Source organism: Erythrolamprus reginae, chromosome 2 (genome assembly GCF_031021105.1).
Source record: "Erythrolamprus reginae isolate rEryReg1 chromosome 2, rEryReg1.hap1, whole genome shotgun sequence".
Taxonomy (NCBI): Eukaryota; Metazoa; Chordata; class Lepidosauria; order Squamata; family Dipsadidae; genus Erythrolamprus; species Erythrolamprus reginae.
In genome coordinates, this window is record NC_091951.1 from 155,940,355 (window position 1) to 155,967,153 (window position 26,799).

At 39.2% G+C, this 26,799-nt stretch overlaps 1 protein-coding gene across 1 annotated transcript; it reads left to right on the plus strand.

Moving 5' to 3' along the window:
- Positions 1–24,305, plus strand: NOTUM (notum, palmitoleoyl-protein carboxylesterase). The gene is made up of 11 exons (XM_070735961.1): positions 1–675; positions 1,710–1,762; positions 4,292–4,387; positions 6,705–6,765; positions 8,599–8,657; positions 11,726–11,828; positions 13,539–13,730; positions 16,165–16,265; positions 16,937–17,084; positions 18,422–18,469; positions 21,279–24,305. Exons 1-11 carry the CDS (start codon positions 335–337, stop codon positions 21,583–21,585), a joined length of 1,509 nt encoding a protein of 502 aa, XP_070592062.1. The 5' UTR covers positions 1–334; the 3' UTR covers positions 21,586–24,305.
- Positions 24,306–26,799: the final 2,494 nt, after the last annotated feature.

The window sequence follows — 26,799 nt, forward strand, 5'->3', positions numbered from 1 at the left end:
GCAGAACCCGGACGGCGCGAGCACCAGGCACCGGCTGCTGCCGCTAACTACGCCCAGACGCCGCTTTGCTCGCAGTTCATTGGAGCGAGCGAGACGGGGCCGCGGCTGCCAGACCCCTTTGGCGAGGCGCGGCGAGGCACGGAGCAGGCACAGAGGCCGAAGCCCCCCAGCCCACCGAGCCCCTTTGGCCACCAGGGGCAGAAGGAGCATCCCGCCCGCCCGAGGCCAGGCGCCCAAGCCCTAGTCCCAGCTCTGCCCCCTTGGAGCCAGTAGCCGGTGGAGCTTACCCGGTCTTCTTCCCCCCCCTCCCCGCAGCAGGTGGCTCCGCGTCGCCATGGGTGGAGGGACGGTGCAAATGTTGCTCTTCTTGGGGCTCCTGCATTGGGGTCCCGGCGGAGAGAGCCGGAAGAGCTGGAGGCGGCGTGGACCGCAGCAGCAGCAGCAGCAGCAACCCGCGGCGGCGGCCCGAGAGAGGAGCGAAGCGGCCGGGCAGCCCGTGGAGAGCTTCCCGTTGGACTTTACCGCCGTGGAGGGGAACATGGACAGCTTCATGGCTCAGATCAAGAGCCTGGCTCAGTCGCTGTACCCTTGCTCCGCGCAGAACCTGCACCAGGAGCTGAGGCTTCACATGCTTCTGAACAGCTCGGTCACCTGCAACGACGGCAGTCCCGCCGGGTGAGTGTAGATGGCAAACTTTCTGCGCCTCGTCTCTTTCTTCTTTCATTCAATTGCCCGTCTTCCCGGTAGAAAAGAGAGGGAACTTTTCGTGGAGCGCTTCTTTGTGGGCTTTGCTTCGTGTACCTTCATTTGTAAAGCTTTGCACCAGATTAAGGATCTGTATCCCCCCGTTTATAATAAATATATATAAATACAGTATATTCTTGCCTGACGTTATCTGGGGTTTAAAGCGATAGTGCCTGGAGATGCCTTGATTCAGAGATCTTTAACCAAAGGCAGACGGGAAATCCTCAAAGTAGGGAGGAAGGAGAAATGGTCTTCCAGATTTCTGAGATATTGATAAGTGAACCGTATTAGATAAATTATCCTCGAGTGCAAAAAGATCCGTAAGTCTGCAGAATGTATGGGAAAGATGTGGAAAGTTTCTCTGGGTTCTAATCAAAATGTAACTCTCAGCCTTTTTAGAATGAGCTTAGCTCCGGATCAGAACTTGGTGAATTTTCTAAGCAAGCTTGTAGACTTTGTCTGTATGTACTTCGTGTATGGCTAGTCTCTTCCCTTTTTTTTCATAAAGCATCATTTCCACCCCCCAAGAAGAGATGCTCCAGCGAGCACACAGAACTGTTTACTATTAATACTTAGTACTTCAAAAGTGCTGAAACAATCCACCCTTAGTGTTTAAGCTTTGCTTCCACCATGTGGCTGTTACTAAGAGCACAGTCAGTAACAGGTGGAATAACTCTTTCCTGCCTGGAAATACTTAGGAATGTTAGGAATTTGTTAAATGCATTTAGTTTGGAGCAAGATGAAAGCCAGCTCAGCCTGGCTCAGAGTCCCTGAGAAAGTCCTTTGATCAGACTCTGTTTGGAGCTCTTCTGACAGCCATCCTGTTTCTTTCTCTTGTTCTCTAACCAAGTATTTTATGTAACTCTCTTGATATTATAATGAGTTGGTGTATCAAAGGGTTTGTGGTCAAGCGAGCCAGTCTCCCTAATTAAGTTCACGCTGCCTTCTATTTGTTTTTATTTTAGCTACTACCTCAAAGAATCAAAAGGCAGCAGAAGGTGGCTTCTATTCTTGGAAGGTGAGATGGAGTTTTCTTTAATTTTATTTTGAGTTTTAAAGAAAGTTCAATGATTTCAGACTCTATAGGTTAAATTTTTTTACAGATGACAAAGTAACGTCCCAGCTGCTTTCTTCAAAGGTCTGCAAGGAATATTAATATGTGCTGCCTGCTTTCTTTGCAACCCAAGTTTTCATCCTTTTATCTTCACCGACATAGTTGCACATGTCCACGTGTCTTACAAAGTTATGACAGTCTAATTAGTCCAATAATTCTAATCAGAGCTACATATGGGAATAAATTTTGCTGAGTCAGGTTTTCTAACCTGGTGCACTTCATATACATAGAATACAATTTCCAAACTTAGTCAATCAATCAATCAATTTCTTCTTGTACTTTAATTTTATCTCATCATTGTATTTTCTAGGTTTTTCTGCATTTATTCAGTAAGCTCATGAATTTGAGAACCATTTATTTATTCATTCATTTATTCATTCATTCATTCACTCATTCGTTTATTTGATTTTTTAAAAATGCTGTCCTTCTCCTTAGACTCAGGGCAGCTTACAACATGTTAGCAACAACACTTTTTAACAGAGGCAGCATATTGCCCCCACAATCCGGGTCCTCGTGCTTTTTCTTTTTTCTTCTTCTGATTCATAAGAATTTTCTATTTTGATGTCTATGGAGATTTTCAATCATAGGTGCTTTTCCAAAAGGCAATTCGCTTTCTGGTTTTTCCCCTCTAAAATGTTTTACTTCTCACCCAAGAATCTTCTTCAGTTCTAACTGAGTGGTGGAAGGTGGAATTTTCTTGGGAGATGGGACTGACGTTTGTCCACCCCAAAGATAAAACATCCAGACACAAATTGAGCAATATGGTTTATGAAGGGGACTGCAGTGAGACATGTGCAGATCTGTACATTAAGGAAACAAAAAGAAAAAATTCACAAACACATAGCCCAACACAGGAGAAGAAACCCATCAGGACAGGATTAAGAAGTCCATCTGCATCTGAAAGACAAAGATCACTCTTTGAAGTCAGCAAAGGCTACCTTCTGGACAGAAAGAACCACTGGTTTGAAAGAGGGATCAAAAAGGCTATCTATAGTAAAACTGAACAGCCCTCTCAATAGAAGGTGATGGATAGGATACCTCTTCTATTTACAACACAGTCCTTTCAGCAGTCCCAAAAAGGTTCCTTGCCCATTTGCACACTGATTCAGGTGAATCTGAGGATACAGATAAACCTTCAAGTGGTCTCAACGGATCTCAAATAGGCTAACAACCAACTTTCAGACTGCTAAACGATTAGATGACTGCAAAGATTTTAAATCCTTCCATTCTCCACCAGTAAGAACTAAAGAAATTTAGATGAGAAGCAAAACATTTTCAAAGGGGAAAAGAAGCCCCAGTTCCTTTTGGAAAAGCACCTACAGTACTTCTATTTTGATCTTAAACCATCTGTTTGGAAGTAAGTCCCACTAAGTTCAATAAAATTTTGTTTTAGATAAAAACAATTAGGACAACAACAATATGCTACTTTGCAACAAGTGATCAGCCTTTGCCCAAGGATTACAATTGTGGATTTGCTATTCAGATAAACGAGATGTGATAAACTAGAGATGTCAAGTAGTTCTATTCTAATTTCAAAAACTTTGTCAGAAATCTTGTCATTTTTCTACATAGGAAGCCTTCAGTTTTTCATCTCAACCCTCAATGCATACAATTTACTCTAATAAGGAAAAACAGATGTGCGTGTGCATCCATGTGTGTTTGTAATATATACATTACACATGGACTAAAGGCAGAGTTTTCATGGTTTTGACCTGGAAGTAAATCCTATTGAAACTAATTGGATTTACATCCATGGATCCTATCCTAAGGAATATGCCTTTTGTGTTCTCTGTAAAGAGCAGAACTATCTTTATTGCCATTTGATCGCTCAGTCAGAAAATAATAAAGCAATCCTATTTCACTTGGGTCACTTCCAGTTAAGGGAATTAGGATGTAATATGAAAAAACCCAATGGTACAGAGATTAGTTCTTTGAAATGTACTTTGAAAGTTGAATGAAAACCTGATTTGTAAAGAAGAAATTCAAGACAGAACATACTGTATTATGAAAAAGATAGTAATCTGCCAATAAATCAATTATTTTCTCATTACTTTTACAGTATATGCTAAAAAGATGGCAAAAATTGTAAACTACAATGCAGTCCTGCCCTATTCAATCCATGTTTTTATATTTGCAGGAAGTTAATATTGCTATGTTCAGATTATTGCAAAGGAAGTTTGCATAATTTGACAAGTTTAAGGTCTCGATCAAATTACTTTATGTGGGATTCTATATAGCTTTTAAAATATATCTATCTGATCCATAGATTTGTGCAGGAAAAATAATATCTACTTTGTTATAAAACAATTTTATGACTAATTTAACTCTACCAAGCATCTATTTCATAAATCACAGCTTAAAATGATGTGAATTAGTGATACAGGGAAAAAAATACTACGATATCATCATCATTATTATTGTTATTGGATGCAGGAGGCTGGTATTGCTTCAGCAGAGAGAATTGCAATTCTCGTTATGAAACAATGAGGAGATTAATGAGTTCCAAGGAGTGGCCCATTACCAGAACTGGTAAATGTTTTGTTCCAATTAGTCTGAGATTTACATTGTGAATTATATATTGTTTCTGTTGTCTACATAAATGCATAATTGTGAATACATATAAATACTTACCTTTAGCAATGTTATATTATTTATGTAGAATAAATAACATTTGGTTTATTCACTTAGCATTTACAAAGAGGGTTTTAAAAAAAACAACAGGTAACATACCAGAATCAAAATAATGCATGTAATTATCTTGAATTTTAATAGAAAGTGGCCTCCAATGCAAAATTTCCTTTTCTTCCTTTGCAAAGCAGATCTTCTATACATTTAAGAGAACAGAAAATATTTGAGTAGAATCCTAGAGCTGAAAAAGGCCATTGCTGTTTAGAGTAATAATTCAAACTGATATATTGTTGACAGATGGCTAGTAGGAACTCATGTTGTTGTAAAAGGAAGCCCACTACCTCTCTGATTAATTAGTTCCATTGACAATTATAATTGGTTCCATTGTTATTTTTTTTTTCCAATCCAAAGCTGGTTTGGAACAGAAATGCCAAACTTAAGATCACACAACCATGTTTTGACACTTCTGTTGCAAGAAGGCCTTAATCTGAAATATTTTTGATGCGAGTGAGCAATATTAATCTCAAATCTAACTGGCTGTGGAAGGAGTGAGAGTAATAACTAGATGCTACATCACATGCAGATTCCAAAATGTGTGTTACAGAAGTGAAGCAAGAGGGGAAAAGGGACCTAATTTTCCCTTTTTCTTTCAATCACCATCTCTTCATAGATAGTCATAATCCTTTTCAGATTATACCGCTAAAGGAAATATTTGCATACAAAATTGGTATTTATTTTTGGTAATATTTGGTTATTTATTTCTCTTGCTGTATTCCTATATACATTTTGAGAACATCTAGATGGAAAAGTGGCATAGAAATGAGGTTTACCTATACCTATATCTAGGAATTACGAACAGTTCATTGTTTGCATCATTTTCTCTACTTGGTAAAGATGTTGGGATACCAGAAAGCTCACCTTATCTTCAGCCTGCACCGGACATATTATCTGAGGATCTGGAGGACAGCCTGGAAAAACTAAATTGTTTTCTTTGGCTGAAATCTGTATCTGTCCAGATGATATTAATAAAACAAAAATTACTTTAAAAAGTTTCAGCATGGTGCATATGTTGATTTTGTAATGACGTTGACTCTTGAAGGGAAGATAGCCAACCGCATAGTAAACATTTCTGTGTTTGTATTTTCAGCAAAGTGGACAGCATTAAGACTCTCTTTTCCCTCTTTCATTAACTATAGGGAATTGTAATGAACTGTTAAAAAAAAGAGATGCCTTTTAAGGTATACAGACAGGCCTAATAAATGGATTTTACTACAGATCTCTTCAGGACTGCACAGCTTCTATGGCTCCAGTACCTACATTGATGTTCATGGAACTTAGAGAAGGCACTTCTTTGTGGGCAGATCCCCAAAGGATGCTAAGAGATCATTGGCTGTCCTTATATAGCATGTTTAGTTATCATAGAACAAAGCCCTGGTTCAGAAATGGAGATTGGTTAACTTTTGCTGGCTCACCAATACTTCTTCCCAGTGTTAGCAACTTAATGCCTAGCTTAATAATCAGTTATGCTCGCAGTACTCAGAATGCTGTAATTTTCCTTTGTTCCATTGCTTAGATGAGTCTGTGTTCTTTACTTCTAAAACTTTTAGAGTCTTAGTCCATCCAAAACATATTTTAGAATAAGGCTCTATGAACATGCTGAATTTACATTTAAGTATATGTACGTGTTTACGTTTTCCACTATGTAAGCCTATCTATTTAGACCAAGAAGAAGAAATATACTGCTCAAAAAAATAAAGGGAACACTTAAAGAACACATCCTAGATCTGAATGAATGAAATAGTCTCATGGAATACTTTGTTCTGTACGAAGTTGAATGTGTACAACAGCAGGTGAAATTGATTGTCAACCAGTGTTGCTTCCTAAGTGGACAGTTTGATTTCACAGAAGTTTGATTTACTTGGAGTTATATTGTGTTGTTTAAGTGTTCCCTTTATTTTTTTGAGCAGTGTATTTCAAACATTAGTGATATAGGTTCTATTTTATATATATGAAGTACAAAAATGAAGTATTGTATCTAATGTTTTCCTATCTTAGTCCTATTTTTATTGTGAATATTGAATCCTTTCAGTTTCTCTGGCATATATATCTACAAATGCTGTTGTTTTTTACCATTGAATTAATGCTGGATGTTCTCTGTTCTTAGCATGGATGATATTTTTATCTATGTGTTAGTATGTATATTTTTCTCCATCTACAGGAACAGGCATTTTGTCATCACAACCAGAAGAAAACCCTCACTGGTGGAATGCAAATATGGTGTAAGTAGAATAAAACAATTGTAGGGGTTGAATGGAATTGCCAAGCAAAAATAATCAAGATAGACTAGGGGAAAGGAGAACTTAGCCTGCATATGAAAAAACAAAGGACCAGAGTTTACAAGTTGTAATACAGAAAGCACGAGTAGAAATTACGAATGAAAATAAATGAGATTAATGATGAAACAGTGGTAGTGGTATTGGGTTGGAAAGAGTCTATAAAATGGACATTACAGAATTGGTACTGGTACATGGTAGATCATATTCACTTTGAAATTATGGAAATAAGACTAAACAACTTTGACGAAAGTAAATTGGAGAAGCTGATGGTACGATGGAATAAGGTGAAAGATTATATGCTAAGTAGAATTTGTGATGAAAAGGTGAAAAATAAATTCCAATCACTCTTTTAATAATAACAAATGCAAAGTAGAGCTAAGGAAATAAAGAATATAAATTAGTAAATATTTGAACCCTCCCGCTATTGGTGGTGGTGGTGGTGGTATTGTCAGTCGGGTGATGGGCATATGCACTGTGCACTGTTTTATGTTTGTTTATGTAATTCTTATGTGCAAAACCAATAAAAATATATTTTTTTAAAAAATGATGAAACAGAATTGTTGGTACATTAATAAAATCTTCTAGAACAACCCAAAGACAATGGAGAGGGAAAATCCTGACAATCAGATCTGAAGTTCTGCCTGACTTATGCCAGCAAGGCAGAAGTAATGTAGGTGGGTAGGCTTGAAGCCTTTGTACTCCTCCCTAGGATGACTGGATAACAGGCTTGGGAAATAAAAGCAAATTTCAGAGGATAGCCGTTAATCTGAAAGCTTGCTTGGGACCTAGCGTCTGTACAGTACTTAAATGCTGTTAGAATGGCTGATTAGAATTAGAACGGCTCTTCTATTCATTGGGATTTTTTTTTTCCTTGCATGGCATTGTTTTTAGATAGCAGGGAGAACTCTTTGACCGAGAGTAATTTCTAATTCAAAAAGCATCTAGACTAATTTATGTATAGTTATCAACTAAGATGGTGTTAATAGATTAGATTAAATTAGATTTATTGGATTTATATGCCGCCCCTCTCCGTAGACTCGGGGCAGCTCACAACAATGGTAAAAAACAATACATAGTAACAAATCTAATATTTAGCAATCTAAATTACAGTTTTAGGTTAAAAAATCCAAAAGAAACCCCAATATATAAAAAACAAGCACACAATCGAATCATACACAGAAACTACATGGGCAAGGGGGAGATGTTTCAATTCCCCCATAACTGACAGCAGAGGTGGGTTTTAAGGAGTTTCCAAAAGGCAAGGAGGGTGGGGGCAATCCTAATCTCTGGGGGGAGCTGGTTCCAGAGGGTCGGAGCCACCACAGAGAAGGCTCTTCCCCTGGGTCCCGCCAGATTCGTGCGGCAGAAGCTTCAATGGAGCACAATACTGGGGAAAGTAGAAAATCGGAAAAGTGGCATTTGCCACGCAGATCTGTGAGAGTTTTAAAATTACTGAACGTTTTCCATGCTTGCCATAAGAATAAGAATAAAGCTTCTTATTATTAAACATGAATTGGAAACGCACTAAACTTTGACCCATTGTAGCTTCCTGGCATTTAGGAGAATTTTTATTCTAATTTTTCCCCCCCACTGATGCTTCATGCCCTGGGATATCAGTTGTATAAAATGCTGGTACCAGCAGATCTGAGTGAGCCGAGCTTAAATGATTTTCTCTTATCGCTCTTAGGGTTTAATTTGCTGGACTTTTACTCTTGTCTTACCCCTCCATGCATATCAAAAGAATATTGGTGCTCAAGGACATCTGTTCTCTTGCAGTTTCATCCCATATTGCTCAAGTGATGTCTGGAGTGGAGCCTCTGCCAAAACTGAGAAAAGTGAGTGCTTCTGACAGGCCCTTGCTGCCAAACAGGCATTATGCATTAAGGGAATCTGGCCTGAATTCTCCACAGTTGTGCAGAGGAAGAAAGGATTCTCGCCAACGGGCAGGAAAGAAATAATAAATATCCTCTAGATAATGCATCCGCTTGCAAGCCCTGCTTTGTCACGGTTCAAAACCCCACATGGGAGTAACCGAGCAACAGCCTGGGGGAAATGGTTGCATCTCAAGGGTCTGAGCAACTGTTCCGTTTAGCTAAACTTGAAATAAGGAAAGACTAAATTGTCCCAGGACTTCCAAACGGAATCGAGAAAGTTCTTGATATCTGTGCATGCGCTCGAGGGGCCATCATCATCCAGATCTATCGCAGATATGGCACGGGAAGGCACTGTGTGGCCAGAAACATCCATCTGGAATATGTTGACATAAGTGACAAAGAAACATTTGCTGTCTTTGACTGACTTAAAGAAGAGCTTCGGGCAGCTGGGACTTTTTAACATAACTGACTCAGTAGACTCAAAATCCTTTCCTGTATGTCGTATTCTTCTCAGGACGCCTCTCTTCCATTTGGTGTCAGTAGCTGACTTCCCAGATTCCTGGGTATTATTGATCTTGTATGAAGAATATTAGTTTTCACAATCCTATCTGGCAAGATTCATATCTAATTAAAGATTTCTAACCTAAAAGGAAAAGCTGTATAGGGGGGAAAAAACCCAATATCTTTATTTCAGTCAGTTGCCTTTTATTGAATTGGGTTGATCTCAGGGACAGTAATAGAGGAAGTTTTCTGATCACCAATATTGAGAGGACGAGCAAATTTAAATGCCTTAGCTGCATTCCCTTAAGGAAGAGTTTGCCTCACACTAAGTTAGGAATATTGTTCCTGTTAAATATACATTGAAGCAATGTAAATAGTTGAATCTGTGTTGAGCGTCTCTGATTGGTTGAGACTTTGACAGTTGGGTTTCGGCGGGAAGTTAAAGAGTATAAAAGGAGCGTCTGGTAATTTTCCCAGATAGTTGTTCTTGAGAGAGCACCATGGTGTCCAAATACTTTACAATCATGGACTCCATACATTGTGCAAGTGAATTGGGATTGACCATCTTCCCAATTTTCGTTTTGTATGGAAAACAACTAAGGAACTTCCAACATTTTTACTGTTGCCTTAAATGCACATTGATGTACAGTGTTCCCTCGATTTTCGCAGGTTCGAACTTCGCAAAAAGTCTATACAGTACCATGGTTTTAAAAAAATATTAATTAAAAAATAATTCACTGTTTTTTTCCCTATACCATGGTTTTTCCCGCCCGATGACGTCTTATGTCATCGCCAAACTTTTGTTCACCTTTAATAAATATTTTTTTAATAAACTTTAATAAACATGGTGAGTAATAATCTAAATGGTTGCTAAGGGAATGGGAAATTGTAATTTAGGGGTTTAAAGTGTTAAGGGAAGGCTTGTGATATAGCCAAAAATAGTGTATTTACTTCCGCATCTCTACTTCACGGAAATTCGACTTTCGCGGATGGTCTCAGAACGCATCCCCCGCGAAAATTGAGGGAACACTGTATAGTATCCCAAGCCCCCTCTGTTGTTTTTCATTCAAAAAATGAAAATACACCTTCCCCATTCCCGACTGTCTTTATTTTCTTGCTAATGTCACCTCAACAATGTCTCTACATATAGTTCTATTTTACTTTCTACAAGAGAGTGTTTCTCCTTCACCATAAAAGACATTGATGGAAAGTCATCATTTGAAATTGATTGAAACTGTAATTCCCCTTCTTTGGTCTACTAGTTTTATTTTTTAAGGTAGAAAAGATGTAAACTACATTAGCCTGGCTCATGTGTTGCGGTGAGTCATAATACAGCTGGTTTGATTCTGGCATAGAGTTATTTGTGAATCTAGCCACTGTGGTTTGTAAAGACTTTACACAGTATGGAAGACCAGGTTGTTGATTGTTTTGCTAAATCATAGTTTCAGATATTTATTTATTTATTTAATTTATTTATTTATTCGATTTTTATGCCGCCCTTCTCCTTAGACTCAGGGCGGTTTACAACATGTTAGCAACAGCACTTTTTTAACAGAGCTAGGCTATTGCCCCCATAATCTGGGTCCTCATTTTACCCACCTTGGAAGGATGGAAGGCTGAGTCAACCTTGAGCCGGTGATGAGATTTAAACCGCTGACCTTCAGATCTAAAAGTCAGCTTCAGTGGCCTGCAGTACAGCACTCTACCTGCTGCGCCACCCCGGCTCATATTCTATGAATCCAGTCCCAGTTTGTAATGATAATATTTGGTCTCAGTTAGCAGTGATCGTGTGCTACATATTCTAGCGGGAGGGGATTAGAAATCTCTTGCAGTTGGATACAGATTAGGTGGAAGCCGATGTTGGCAATAGCAGAAGCATACTTCGGCTATTGCATGCATGCATCTTTCTCAACAGGACCTTATCACAGATGCTGCTTCTTTCTGTCCTCTGTTCTATTCTTCCAGTGTTTGGATGTGGAACTTGTAGCTTCTGGATCTGCTGAATGTCATCTCCTGGCTATTGAAGGTATCATGGCCAAGGTGAGAAGTGCTGAGAGTTGAAGTCCAGCAATATCAGAAGGGCTACAAGTTCTGCTTTCCTGAAACAGGAGATATATCGTAATTCAGATTCCCTTCTGTGGATAGAGGTCCATCTCACTGCTATTTTTTAAAGAAGCTTTTCCCAGAATTCTGTTCTTTCTTTGCTCAGTTTATCAAGCATATACTTGGAGATCAAATAAATGTTCAGAAAACTACTGTAGCGCTAAACATTAAAGAACGTGAAAGGGAGAGAATGTTCCGTTTGTCACACTCAACAAATAAATTAAAGAATTTAGATCTAAAGCTTGCTAACTTACTTGCAATATTTGCTAGGTTTACTTTTCCACTGAACATTTATTGAAAACTTATGGAACAAAAATACTTTTCAATATTTATTACTCCATACCTTGAATAGAAATGGCAAAAAATGTTAATCAGTTTTACTTACTATGATTGTTTTGTGTCTCCCCTCCCGTCTCCTCCTACAGATGAATTTGTCTTCATGGGTGCTCTCATCATACAAGAAGTTGTAAAGGAATTATTGGGGAAAGGCCTTGGAAATGCCAAGGTGTTGCTGTTGGCAGGAAGCAGGTATATGTCTGTTTAGGAAAACACATATAGTAAATATATGCTTGTGTGTGGATTGGAAAAGGATGTTATTAAAACATTTCAAAAAGAAATATAGAAAAAGGAAATAGAAACAACATTTTAAAGTAAGAGATGCAACTCAGCGATACCTATAAATAACCATGATGACTAACAGTACTTGTTGAAATGCCCATTTAAAAAAAATATGGTTTTTTTGGTCCCAACATCAGCTCCAGGAGAGATTTTGGGGGTAGGGTGTTTCACAGGTGGAAGCCGGAGCACAATCTTCAAAACATGCCTTGACAATTGTCCACTTTAATTTTAAGGTGCTGGAAATAGCCTACAAAATCTATTCCCTTACATTTGTTTCTTGTATGATAAAATAATTTTTCAAGCCAGTCTACAAATGCCCTCTCATGATAAGCATTCAATGGAAGCCATAGATCTTGTGTCGCCATACAAATCATAGCAATTTCTATTAGTTATTTGTACAATGTTGTGACCACATTCTTACACAGCAGTGCAATGAATTTCTGCCTGGAATGGGCTTTTTCAGTATCCATTCTGGAATGGAAAGTACACTTGGTTGTCTTTTCAGAACCAAAGTCAGTTTTTATTTTCTCCAGTTAGAACTATTATCAATTCTTTAACAGATATGCTGCTTAGAAACTTGCTAATTATTCTGACTTCTCCTTGTTTATCTGATGTAATTTAATTATTGCATTTTAAATTTATTCCGAATTAGTGTGGTCTTTAATGCATTGTATTTTTTTTCCTCAATAAATTTTATTAATTTTCATAAAATAGACAAAACTGACAAACATAACATTAAACATAAAAATGAGGTTGTATCTTCCCCGCTTATTCTAAAAGTAAAAATTTCAATACAGAAAAAAGAATACTTAAAAGAAAATACTTAAAGTCTGTTGTATCCTGTAATGGCTACCTTGTATCTCTGTAAATAGTTTGTTCCTTGTTAAAGCGCTGTCTGAGCTAGAATCAGGAAGTCGCTCCTGATTGGCTCAGACGCGGCTGCTCTTGCTTTGGCGGGAACCGCAAATGTATAAAAGGAGCGGTTTCTCCTAGGTAGAGCAGACGGTACTAGCTGAAAGTCACTTACCTTTTCTGAGCTGAAATAAAGGTACCGTTCTCACCTAACCCTGTCTCTGGGTCTACTTCAAAGTCAACTTATTATTATAAATGAAAAGAAGAAATTTGTTTGACTTTTTATAATAAGTCTTCATGCATGAACTAATTTTATCATAATTCTAAAATCTTATCCCTACTAATTTTAATATAACACTTAAATCATATCTCTACTAATACAATTCTCTTATTTGTTTATTTGTTTGTCTTAGATTTTTATTATTTCTTCTTATTTATCCATATAGACACTTTGTTCCATATCTCATAAAATTCTGTTTCTTCTTGATCTTTTAACTGTCTTGTCATCATATTCATTTCAGCGCAATCTAATACAGTATTTTTTTAACGACTTCCTCTTCTTTGGGAATATTTTCCCCTTTCCAATTTTGCGCAAATATTATCCTGGCCCTTTAATGCATTGTAAATGGCCCAAGGATTGAACAAATAAGCAATTTGGTATTTCATTAACATTAATTGATGCAATGTGTAGACCTTGTGTACAAGCCATGGCTCTTCAAGCAACAGTATGGAGGAGTTCTCCTTTAAAAACTTGACTTGTCATTGCAGTGCTGGTGGAACAGGAGTCCTCTTGAATGTGGATCGAGTGGCTGAACAGCTAGAAGAGCTGGGATATCCTGGGATTCAGGTCCGTGGCCTTGCAGACTCTGGCTGGTTCTTGGATAATAAACAATATCGTAGGACAGACTGCATCGATACCATAACCTGTGCCCCCACAGAAGCCATCAGGAGAGGAATTAGGTATTGAAGCTTTTAATATCTTTCCTGGAAATCTAAAACTTGAGTGAGACATTCCGTGACACTTTCCCTTGAAGGTTAAAACGAGCTACAGTCTTCAGATATTGCTAAGTAATGTTCCTGAAATGTGACTGTGTAGAAAGTACATAGTAGACATTCTAGTCAGGAGTGAGCTTCAAAAGTTGTAGGAAAGGGTTCTGTGCCTGGTTGCTGGGTGGGCGTGGCCATGGTGGGCGGTATTATGTATAGTGGTACATAGCACGGATTTGCATAGCTGCCGCTGATTGGCTAATCAAATGGTGGGATAAATAAACTGCTGTCAGTGGCTGGCCAGGCTATAGAGAAGCCCTTAAAAGTGACTTCCCTGCAGCCTGCCAGTAGTTCATATTGCTAACAGCCAGGAGAATAAAAAGTGATGCACTGTTCCTGTCTCTCGTTCTTTTCGTACCAAAACAGGCGTGGCCTGGTTAGCCTCCTGTATCACGTGTGTGTGTGTGGGGGGGGTGTTGCTCTCCCTGGGCTGCAGAGGCGAAAGCAGCCTCCCTAGGATTCAGAGCCCCATTTCCAGTCTTTCCAAACTTCTGGCAGGCCCATTTGTCATCCACCCGAGCCTCTGTGCGCGCCCTGCACTTATCTACATCCAAAACAGGCCGCGTGGGGACTCTGGGGAGGGGAGGAGTGGGCAGGACCAGCCAAGAGGGGGATTTTGTCTCCGAACTGCAGACAATCCTAGCAAACCCCCATCAGCCCACTCCTGATTCTAGTAATCTATCAATAGACAAAGAAACTGTCTATTCTGACAAGCACCACATGATGGGGTAAGTTCCTTTTCTCACCTCAGCTTCTGCCATCCGAACAGTTTGAAAGCACATAAATGTGAGCAGATAAATAGCTACCACTTTGGTGGGAAGGTAACAGCGTCCCATGTGTCTTCAACGTAGAGTTATGCTGGCCAAATGACCACACAAACCATCTTGGACATTGCTGCCTCCCTCTGCTAGGAAACAAAGATGAGCACTGCCCTGTAGAGTCAGACTTAGCAGAATGGAGCAAAACTTTACCCTTTAACTTTTTTAATATACAGTGTTCCCTCAATTTTCGCGGGGGATGCGTTCCGAGACCGCCTGCAAAAGTCGAATTTCCGCGAAGTAGAGATGCGGAAGTAAATACACTATTTTTGGCAATCACAAGCCTTCCCGTAACACTTTAAACCCCTAAATTGCAATTTACCATTCCCTTAGCAACCATTTAGATTATTACTCACCATGTTTATTTATTAAAGTTTATTTTAAAAAATATTTATTAAAGGAGGACGAAAGTTTGGCGATGACATATGACATCATCGGGCAGGAAAAACCATGGTATAGGGAAAAAACCCACGAAATATTTTTTAATTAATATTTTTGAAAAACCATGGTATAGGGAAAAACCCACGAAATATTTTTTAATTAATATTTTTGAAAAACCATGGTATAGGGAAAAAACCCACGAAATATTTTTTAATTAATATTTTTGAAAAACCATGGTATAGACTTTTCGCGAAGTTTGAACCCGCGGAAATCGAGGGAACACTGTATATACATTTTCAATGTGTGGTTTGTCTGCCCTCTACTGTCCACTGTTTTTGGAGTTTACATACTAATAAAGGAGAATATTTTTAGCTCAGGGTTGACGTGAGGAGCCCCTGTTGCTCTCTGAGCTTGCTTGTTTTCTCACAGATGTTTCATTATTCAAGCTAGGCAATAACATCAACGCTAGGACCAGCACTAGGACTGATGATGTTATCTAGTTTTGGTAATGAAACATCTGCAAGAAACAAGCAAGCTCAGAGAGCATCAAGGACCCCTCATGATTTACATACTCTTGCATCTCAATCCCAGATGTTCTATACCAGTGATTTTCAACCTTTTTTGAGCCGCGGCACATTTTTTACATTTACAAAACCATGGGGCACATTGAGTGGGGGGGGGGCCTAAAAAAAGTTTGGACAAAAAAATTATCTCTTCCTCCCTTTCCCTCTATTTCTCTCTCCCTCTCTCTTCCTCTTTTTTTCTCTTTCTCTCTCCATCCCTCTTTCTTTCTCTCTTCTTTCCTCTTTATTGCTCTCTTTCTCTCTCCCACCTTCCCTCCCTCTCTTTCTCTCTCTCTCTCTTGCTTTCTTTCTCTCTTGTTCTCTCTCTCTCTCTCTCTCTCTTTCTCTCTCTTGCTTGCTTTCTCTCTTGTTTTCTTTCTCTCTCTCTTGCTCTTTATTTCTCTCTTGCTCTTTCTCTTGTTTTCTTTCTCTGAGCTTCGCGGCACACCTGACCATGTCTCACGGCACACTAGTGTGCCACGGCACACTGGTTGAAAAACACTGTTCTATACAGCATAGTTAACTATTTCTAGTAGAATGAATTTGAATAATTAACTGCAGCTATTTTTTTTTTTTAACTCTCAGATATTGGCATGGACTTGTTCCTGAACGCTGCAAAATGCAGTTTAGAGAAGGAGAAGAATGGAATTGTTTCTTTGGCTATAAAATTTATCCTACTCTGCGATGTAAGTGTGCCAGTAAAGGCCTGTTGCTGAGTGATATCTGAAATGCATTTCAGACAAATTCTCCTTATCTGTATAATTAATACTATGAGTAAGTGGTTATTATTAATGCATTTATTAATGCACAAATTCTCCTTATCTGTATAATTAATACTATGAGTAAGTGGTTATTATTAATGCATTTATTAATGCACAAATTCTCCTTATCTGTATAATTAATACTATGAGTAAGTGGTTATTATTAAGCCTTGCTAGTATTGTTTTGATTTAGCTATTAATGTGATTTTTACACTTTTAATTGATTTGTTGAATATAAATAAATATTCATATTACTTTAATACTTCAGTATAAATAGGATGTGTTTAGGGGATGCAAGACTTTTTAATTACTGACATGTAATTAAAATGTGGAATATGGAATAATTTGCAAAACACACCTACAATTTAGCAAATAAAGACTGTCATATTATTAGATAAATGGTTTTAATGGTAAATGTACAAGAAAATGTTATAAGTTGCATAACAGGGTATACCAAAATTCACCCTTAATTTTTTTCTCTTTTTCTAAAATTTCCACACATCTAATCCTTTCTTGTTTGCTTAGTTTATCACTGAAGCTAGTAAATTTACAGCACTATTAGTGATGCTATTGATCCTAAATTCTTCTTTGTATAGGTCCTGTTTTTGTGGTGCAGTGGCTCTTTGATGAAGCTCAACTCACTGTGGACAATGTGCATTTGACCGGCCAGCCTGTACAGGAAGGACAATGGCTTTATATCCAAAATCTGGGCCGTGAATTGAGGAATACTCTCAAGGACGTGACGTTAGTTTTATTTTACGTTTTAAAATTTCCGTTTAAGGAAATTTCCTTTCCTGGGATCTAAGAATTTTATCTTAAAATCTTTCAATGATATGTCACGTTATTAAACACTAGACTTGTATGGTTAAAAAAATGTGTTTGTATTGCTGTTAGTGAGAGTCAGCAGTGCATCTCAGGCCTTTTATTCTGTTTGTTTGTTTATTTATTGGATTTCCATGCCGCCCCTTTCTGCCCCTCTTTGGATTTGTATGCCGCCTCTCTTAATCTTAAAATTAAGATAAGGACAGTGGCTTTATATTGCTGTCATATGACTCAGTTGCTTTCTCATGACAGAAGTACAGTGATACCTCATCTTACAAATGCCTCATCATACAAACTTTTTGAGATACAAACCCAGGGTTTAAGATTTTTTTTGCCTCTTTTTACAAACTATTTTCACCTTACAAACCCACCGCCACCGCTGGGATGCCCCGCCTCCGGACTTCCGTTGCCAGCGAAGCACCCGTTTTTTGCGCTGCTGGGATTCCCCGGAGGCTCCCCTCCATGGGAAACCCCACCTCCGGACTTCTGTGTTTTTGTGATGCTGCAGGGGAATCCCAGCAGGGGAATCCCAGCAGCGCAAAAATGGGTGCTTCGCTGGCAACGGAAGTCTGGAGGTGGGGTTTCCCAGCGAGGGGAGCCTCAGTGAAATCGCAGCATCGCAAAAACACAGAGGTCCGAAGGTGGGGTTTCGAGTACTTCAGTGTTTTTGCGATGCTGCAATTTCACTGATGCTCCCTTCGCTGGAAACCCCACCTCCGGACTTCCGTTGCCAGCGGAGCGCTTGTTTTTGCGATGCTGGGATTCCCCTGTAGCATCGCAAAAACACAGAAGTCCGGAGGTGGGGTTTCCCATGTAGGGGAGCCTCAGGGGAATCCCAGCCGCGCAAAAACATGCGCTTCGGCTGGCAAAAGGGGTGAATTTTGGGCTTGCACGCATTAATCGCTTTTCCATTGATTCCTATGGGAAACATTGTTTTGTCTTACAAACTTTTCCCCTTAAGAACCTCGTCCCGGAACCAATTAAGTTTGTAAGACAAGGTATCACTGTATTCACAATACTCAATCACAAGAGATAATGAAATTAAATCTGTGTTGACTTAGCTTCTGTATGGTATGTGAAGAATAGTGCTTCAAAGCAATTCAGATCTGAGATCTAGGCTTCCTGCACCTAGCATCTTTGTTGTAGCAAGATGCCTAACTTGTACTATGGAAAAAATCAAAATTGTTTAAAAAAGACATACCAGAATGTTTCTTTTTCCATCACATTGATTTTATGACTTCTCTCCCCTTCTCATTCAGAGCCAGCTTTGCTCCAGCTTGTTTGTCTCATGAGATCATAACACGCAAGTAAGTATGTAGAGTGGAAAGATGCACCTTCCTGTTTTCTCACGTCTTCTCTATCGAATGAAAGACATCCAATAATTATTTATTAAGAAAGACTGGCTAAATCAGCAGTGAGCAGAAAATAAATTGCAATCCTCCCTATGTTTATAGACTTCTGGGTAATTTATAAGCATTTATGATGAGCAAAGGTGACGTAAATTACCCCGCACCTTTTAATCAGGCTGCTAAAAAGAATAAAAAGTGGGGTGTACAGGATTGCTCTTTTTCTCTGAAGAGACTAAATATAGTTTTAGAAACATAGAAGTCTGACGGCAGAAAAAGACCTCATGGTCCATCTAGTCTGCCCTTATACTATTTTCTGTATTTTATCTTAGGATGGATATATGTTTATCCCAGGCATGTTTAAATTCAGTTACTGTGGATTTATCTACCACGTCTGCTGGAAGTTTGTTCCAAGGATCTACTACTCTTTCATGTTGCTTTTGATCTTTCCCCCAACTAACTTCAGATTGTGTCCCCTTGTTCTTGTGTTCACTTTCCTATTAAAAACACTTCCCTCCTGAACCTTATTTAACCCTTTAATATATTTAAATGTTTCGATCATGTCCCCCCTTTTCCTTCTGTCCTCCAGACTATACAGATTGAGTTCATTAAGTCTTTCCTGATACGTTTTATGCTTAAGACCTTCCACCATTCTTGTAGCCCGCCTTTGGACCCGTTCAATTTTGTCAATATCTTTTTGTAGGTGAGGTCTCCAGAACTGAACACAGTATTCCAAATGTGGTCTCACCAGCATTCTATATAGCGGGATCATAATCTCCCTCTTCCTGCTTGTTATACCTCTAGCTATGCAGCCAAGCATCCTACTTGCTTTCCCTACCGCCTGACTGCACTGTTCACCCATTTTGAGACTGTCAGAAATCATTACCCCTAAATCCTTTTCTTTTGAAGTATTTGCTAACACAGAACTGCCAATACAATACTCAGATTGAGGATTCCTTTTCCCCAAGTGCATTATTTTACATTTGGAAACATTAAACTGCAGTTTCCATTGCTTTTACCATTTATCTAGTAAAGCTAAATCATTTACCATATTACAGACCCCTCCAGGAATATCAACCCTATTGCACACTTTAGAGTCATCTGCAAATAGGCAAACTTTCCCTACCAAACCTTCCTCTATGTCACTCACAAACATATTAAAAAGAATAGGACCCAGAACAGACCCTTGTGGCACACCGCTTGTAACCTGACTCTGCTCAGAATACTCGCCATTAACAATAACTCTCTGATGTCTATGCTTCAGCCAGCTGCAAATCCATTGAACTATCCAGGGATTAAGTCCAATCTTCACTAATTTATCTATCAGCTCTTTATGTGGAACCATATCAAAGGCTTTGCTGAAGTCCAGGTAGGCAATATCCACGGCACCACCTTCATCCAACACCTTTGTGACATAGTCAAAGAAATCAATGAGATTAGTCTGACATGATTTGCCTTCAGTAAAGCCATGCTGATTTGGGTCCAATAAGTTATTGTTTTTTAGGTGCTGATTTATCCTCTTTTTGAGTAGAGTCTCCATCATTTTAACTACAACTGATGTCAAGCTAACTGGCCTGTAGTTACCAGCTTCTTCTCTACTGCCCTTCTTGTGAATAGGCACAACACTGGCCATTCTCCAATCCTCAGGAACTTCTCCTGTTAACAAGGATTGGTTAAACAAATCAGTCAGGGGGGTAGTAATGACAGATCTGAGTTCTTTAAGAACTCTGGGGTGGATGCCATCTGGACCCATTGCCTTATTTATCTTTAATCGTTCAAGTTCTTCTAAGACATCGGCTTCTAAGATCACTGGAGCTGAATCCGTACAGCTGGAAGCAATGCTATATCCCTCTATAGTATTATTTTGTATGGTGTCTTTTGAGAAAACTGAACAGAAGTAGCTATTGAAATGGTCAGCGATCTCCTTATTCCCATTAATGCATGTATTATTCCCGGTACTAAGTTTCGTGATGCCGCAGTTTTTCTTCTTCTTATCACTAATATATCTGAAGAAGGTTTTATCCCCCTTCTTTACAGATTTGGCAATTTCTTCCTCTTTTGATACTAAGAATAAATGACTGGTTTCAGAAGCTCCCTTTTTTTGCAATCTGCCATTAGACGTCTACCCTGAGTAACTGTTTTACAATGAACTTCACTCAGTGGATCTTGAGCTGTCTCCTTCTGTGGAATACTGCTGACTTTCTAGAAGGTTAAAAAACTACACTGCTCAAAAAAATATAAAGGGAACACTTAAACAACAGAATATAACTCCAAGTAAATCAAACTTCTGTGAAATCAAACTGTCCACTTAGGAAGCAACACTGATTGACAATCAATTCCACATGCTGTTGTGCGCATTCAACTTTGTACAGAACAAAGTATTCAATGAGAGTATTTCATTCATTCAGACCTAGGATGTGTTATTTGAGTGTTCCCTTTATTTTTTTGAGCAGTATATATTTTGAGCATGTAGATGATATAAATATACAAAGCAGGTCTTCCATCTTTTGAAACTTCTAGTAACCTGTGTAAATTGATTCTGTACTATTTTGATTTGCATACATTGTCCAGTATGTTTCAGATAGATCGAATCTTGGCAGGCCTTTTTATTTTGTTGCTACCTCATATGACACCCCCCCCCCATGAGTGTTCAGAAGTGAAAGTTCTAATGTCAGCAGGGTCTCTTGAGTTATACCCATCCTGTGATTAGTCACCTATAAGAAACATGCAAATTGTCACACGCTTTCATCTATATGGGTTGCTTTTTCAGTCACTGGACAGACATCCAAGTGAAAGGGACCTCTTTGCCCCGCGCTCTGCACTGCTGGGATCGCAGTCTACATGACAGCAATAAGAATGGGAAAGCCCCATTAAAAGGCTGCCCGGTCCATCTGATTGACAGCTGCCCGTGGCCGCATTGTAACCCATCATGCCCTACCATCCGGGACCAATACACTGGCCAAGAGATGAATGTGATCCAATTTCTTATGCATATGGGTTTTGATGTGCAGAAGATGGCACAGCAGCAAGGGTTGGAGCCCAGTAAACTTCTAGGGATGCTGAGCAGTGCTAGCTAGAAGTGTATCCTCTTAATGACAATGGCTTCACTCTTTAGACACCCAAACCTTTTGCCTTCTTTGCTCACGTACAATACGCAAACATCTACAGAGACAAGTAGCCAAACTAATGCACATAACTCTTGCACAATTAGCCCATCAGGATCAACCGGACAGAATCTCATCTACCCATTTAAATTAAGCATTACCTCCACATTACTGCCAAGCAGTACCTCTGATCACAAGGACAATCTACAGGAAGTAACGGGTGCCTAGAAACTCCAGCTTGAAGAACCCAAAAGGCCCTTCATGCATTTTATCATTTCCAAGGCATTTCTAGGCCATGGAGTGACTTTGGGGATGGGTGGGAGCCCTGAATTATTCTCCCATCAGAAGTGAAGATGTGACCATGAGGACTTCCTGGAGCCAGCAGCTCATCATGTAAGATACTGTACAAACAAAGCACAGCGGCTACAAATGGATCTACCGTGTATTCAATTTACTTTTGTATTGTTTTATGAAATGATTTTATTACTTGACTTTTAAAAGAAATAAGCAAGAAATATAAAATTAATGATATTGTTTTGTAACATATTTTTTAAATAATGAAGAAAACGGCTTATGCTATTTTGGCAATGTGAAAATATTTATTTTAATATGTAAATGCTATTTATAAGGGCTGATCCAAGATATGCTCACATGTTGTAAAGTTGTAAATACTTTCTTGGGAAGGTTTTCCTTGTGAACACATATGTATGGGAGAGGGCAAGGGTCAGCATTGGCATTATTATTATTATTATTATTATTATTATATTATTATTATTATTAAATCCTTATGACTCCTTTGTACTATATTCATTTATAGAAATGAAATGACAAAATTATGAGTGAAGGATTCAAGAAATAGCTTTTTCCCAATTTAACTATATGATGTTTGCACCTTTATTCATCTTTTTGTTATAGGAAATACACAAATTTGAGGGAGAGAAGAAAGGACCACAAACAATAGGATGCTGATTTAAATTGGGTATGTATGAAGGTGGTCCTCACTTAACAACAATAATTGGGGCTAGAAACTTCATCCCTCGGTGATATGGTTATAAAGCACAACACCAGGTGATTCCACCAGTTTCCAATAACAGTTGTGACAATCCCAGTTACCATAATTAAGGGAATCCAGTATCCTGTGAACATATAATTGCCATTTTCGACTTCCTTACGGCTTCCCCATTGAGTTTCTTGTCGGAGGCTGGCAGAGAACAGAGAAGAATAAACATAAATTCTATTCTCCCTCCCACACCATTGAGACACACCATTTGGCCCTTTGGGCAGAAACAGTTGACATAACAGTTCTTCCTGAATTATACACTTACTCCTGTGTCCCAGGTAGCCCAAGACATTTTAGTTCTCAAATAAAGTAAAACAATTTATACACTTGTGTTAAATGTAAACGCAATAACAGTTATGTACTTTAATATTGTTACAAAACCTGCAACAAGCAGTATTATCCATGCAAACCGTGATTCTGAAATGAAGAGAGGTATGATTGGGCAATTATATAACTGCCACAATTACATAAATTGCTCACTTGCCTCAAGACATCTGATACATGTACAAAAATAATCCATTATCATGTTCATGTGACCTCTACCCAGCCAATACCATGCCCAATTGGACATATAGCCTTTAAATTTTAATTCCACATTTTTTATAAAATAATATGAATATGTAAAGATCAATATCTCAAGGGGGGGAAATGTATTAAGAAAGACCAATGCTACTTGGTCTCGAAACTTGACCAGTGACCACAATTAATTGTGCTCCAGTTCCTTGTCTCTAATATTTTCTAAACATAAACCTGAAATAGAACAAGCAACGATAAGACAAATCGGGATACGTACTACTATTATGAGGAAGTCTCATTTAGAAAAGTGTAGTTTTAGGATAGTTGCCATATTCAGGATTGGACAGGTAATCCTCAACTTTCAACAGTTCATTTAATGACTGTTGAAAGTTAAAACGGCTTTGAAAAAGTGACTTATGACTGTTTCTCACACTTATGACGGTTGCAACACACACACACACACACATGGGTCATGTGATCAAAATTCAGATGTTTGGCAACTGGACCATACTTATGATAATTATAGTTCCCAACTTCCTGACAAACAAAATCAGTGGGGAAGCCAGATTCATTTAACAACCAAGTCAGTAACTTAACAACTTCAGTGTGACAAGAAAAATTGTAAAATGGGGCTAAACTCACTTAACAAACGTCTTGCTTAGCAACAGAAATCTTGGATTCCATTGTGGTCATGTCAAGGACTATTTGTATAGCAAAGATAAAAAGTTGGCAATTCTTCCACCTTAATATATTTATAGAGTATAAACACACCCTGTGTTTATGAATATTGTGCAATTCATAAGAGATACAGCGGATTTTGCTAGTGTGAAGGCATCAGACTAGCAAGCAAAGGAGTGAGTTGTGGACTTGCCTTGGGCACAAAGCCAGGTAGGTGACCGGTCCTTTTCTCTCAGCCCTAGGAAAGAGGCCAGGGCAGACCATTTCTCAATGGTTGCTAAGAAAACAGCAGAGGCTAGTCCAGGCAGTCACTAGAAATCAAAAACTTAAGGTACCAAAAAAAAATTACAACTAAAAGAATTTCATTCCTTGTTTTTGATCTTTATTATTTTGGATGCTGGCTGTATATTAAATACAATAAAATGAATTGTGTTCCTTATGATACTAAAATTATTCATCCAGATAATTTAAATAATTTAATTTAAATGCCTACAATACAGGTAGTTCTTAGCTTGCAACCATTCCTTTAGTAACTGTTCAAAGTTACAACAAGCACTGAAAATAAATGACTTGTGACCCTTTTTCACACTTATGACTACTGCAGCATCCCTCCGGTCATGTGATCAAAATTCCAGGACGGCAACTGGCATTTATTTGGACTGTCCTTGGATCACGTGATCCCCATTTGTAACCTTCCCAGACAGCTTCCAACAAGCAAAGACAATGGGGGAAGCCACTTAATGACCACGGGAGTTACTTAACTATGATTCACTGAACAAGTGTGGCAAAAAAAAGATTGTAAAACGGGGTAAAACTCACTTAGCAACTGCCTTGAGTTAGCAACATGCTGGGTTCTATTGTGATAAGCCAAGGCCAATCTACAATTGAATTTTTGGTTTCTAATTTTTTTAAAGTGAATGGGCACCCTTCTGCAAAATAAGCCACTTGTAAAATAACATTAATAGATGTCATTTTAACACAGTTTGCAGGCACCTCATGCTTTAGAGCAGGGGTCCCCAACCACCGGGCCGCGGACCAGTACCGGGCCGCGGGGCATGTTGCACCAGTCCGTGGAGTCAGCAGCTGCCGGCCCTCATGCCGCCACCCCCTCCCTCCAGCGCTTCGCCTCCCGCCGGGCAAGAGGCCTCGGGAGGCAGGTTCTGCCGGCCACAGGACGATGGATGGGACAGAGGGGCGGGAAGGACCGAGAGGCTCAAGCCTCTTTTGGCTTCTGCCGCGGGGCGCTTTTGCATTTTTGGCTGGGGGGAGGCAGGAGGGCCAGCCTGACCCCCTCTCTCCAGCGCTTAGCTCCCGCTGGGCAAGAGGGCTTGGGAGGCAGGTTCTGCCGGCCACAGGACGATGGCGGGAAAGAGGGGCGGGGAGGACCAGCACCCCCATGCTTAATCCCACCCCCAACCACGCCCCTTTCCGCCCCCACTGGGCCATAGAAAAATTGTCTTGCTGAAACTGGTCCCTGGTGGAAAAAACGTTGGGGACCACTGCTTTAGAGAGACCTGAGGCTGAACTCATTAACTGTCCCCTTTGTCTTGCATTAGTCTGCCATATCTAAGGTGTAGCATTGTGGATTTATGGATTTATTCATTCATTCATTTGATTTTTATGCCGCTCTTCTCCTTGGACTCAGGGTGGCTTACAACATGTTAGCAAGAGAGCCAGCATATTGCCCCCACAATCCGGGTCCTCATTTTACCCACCTCGGAAGGCTGGAAGGCTGGAAGGCTGTAGCATTATGGATGATCATTAGATGATAGCAGAGAATAGCAGCAATAGATTAGATTAGATTAGATTTATTGGATTTATATGCCGCCCCTCTCCGCAGACTCGGGGCGGCTCACAATAATGGTAAAAAACAAATCTAATATTTAAAAAAATCTAAATTATAGTTTTAGACACACAATCAAATCATACACAATCTCTATATCTTGTTCCAATCTAATGTCCAGATCTGCAGATCTACTCACATGGGGTAGCCCTAGTCTCAGATTGTTTTTGCTCTAAGGATTGTTAATTAAGATTTAGAAAATTACCAATTCACTTTGTTGCCAGGTCACCGTGAAAATGTCACTCCTAGCTCATTATCAGAAAACAAAGGAAGAGATAAGGCACCTTGCCAACTATGCAGAATTATCTCCTGACTATATCAGAGTGCTATTCTTCAGCTTTCCCGTGTTTGTCTAGACTCAAGAAAGCTGGAATGGTCCTCAGGCCATCTCCACCTCCTGTGCTGACTTGTGTATCCAAGGTCACAGTCTGATGCCACCTGTCAGATAAAATGGTATTTGAAAGTAGTGAGAACCACTTGCCATCAATTGAAATGAATCAGCAAATCTACACTCTACCTTCAGAAATTTCCTAACTTGCCAAGAGAGCTATCCATTATTTCTCTCCCCAATCCTATCTCTATCATCTGTATATCCTATCTATCTATCTATCTATCTATCTATCTATCTATCTATCTATCTATCTATCATCTACCTACCTACCTACCTACTTACCTACCTATCGTCTCTCACATTTCTGACTGGTGTAAAGGCTAGGCACAGGATGGCAGTTGTGTCCAAATTCCCATTATTTCTCTGACATTTATCATTAGATTATATCCCACCTTCCCTTCAAGAGGCAAATGTGACATACCTCCTTCCATATTTCCTGGAAACAGCAATCCAACAACAAAAATAATACACAAGATAATTGAGTTTGCAAGAGGGTGAATGGCCCATAGTCATCAGGTTTTCAATGGCTGAAGGTTCTCTACAGGTTTTTCCAATGCTAATACAATATTTAATCATCATACCTCACTGATTCTCTAAGCCAGTGATTTTCAACCTTTTTTGAGCCGCGGCACATTTTTTTACATTTACAAAATCCTGGGGCACATCACCAACCAAAATGACACCCTAAGACACTCTTCT

What these genes read in the sequence shown, in the direction of transcription:
- NOTUM (XM_070735961.1), top strand. Translation starts at nt 335, where the DNA reads ATGGGTGGAGGGACGGTGCAAATGTTGCTCTTCTTGGGGCTCCTGCAT. An exon ending in CTCTGCCAAAACTGAGAAAA is followed by an intron (nt 8,658 to 11,725) that starts GTGAGTGCTTCT and finishes CTCCTCCTACAG; the next exon opens with ATGAATTTGTCTTCATGGGT. An exon ending in AATACTCTCAAGGACGTGAC is followed by an intron (nt 17,085 to 18,421) that starts GTTAGTTTTATT and finishes CTTCTCATTCAG; the next exon opens with AGCCAGCTTTGCTCCAGCTT.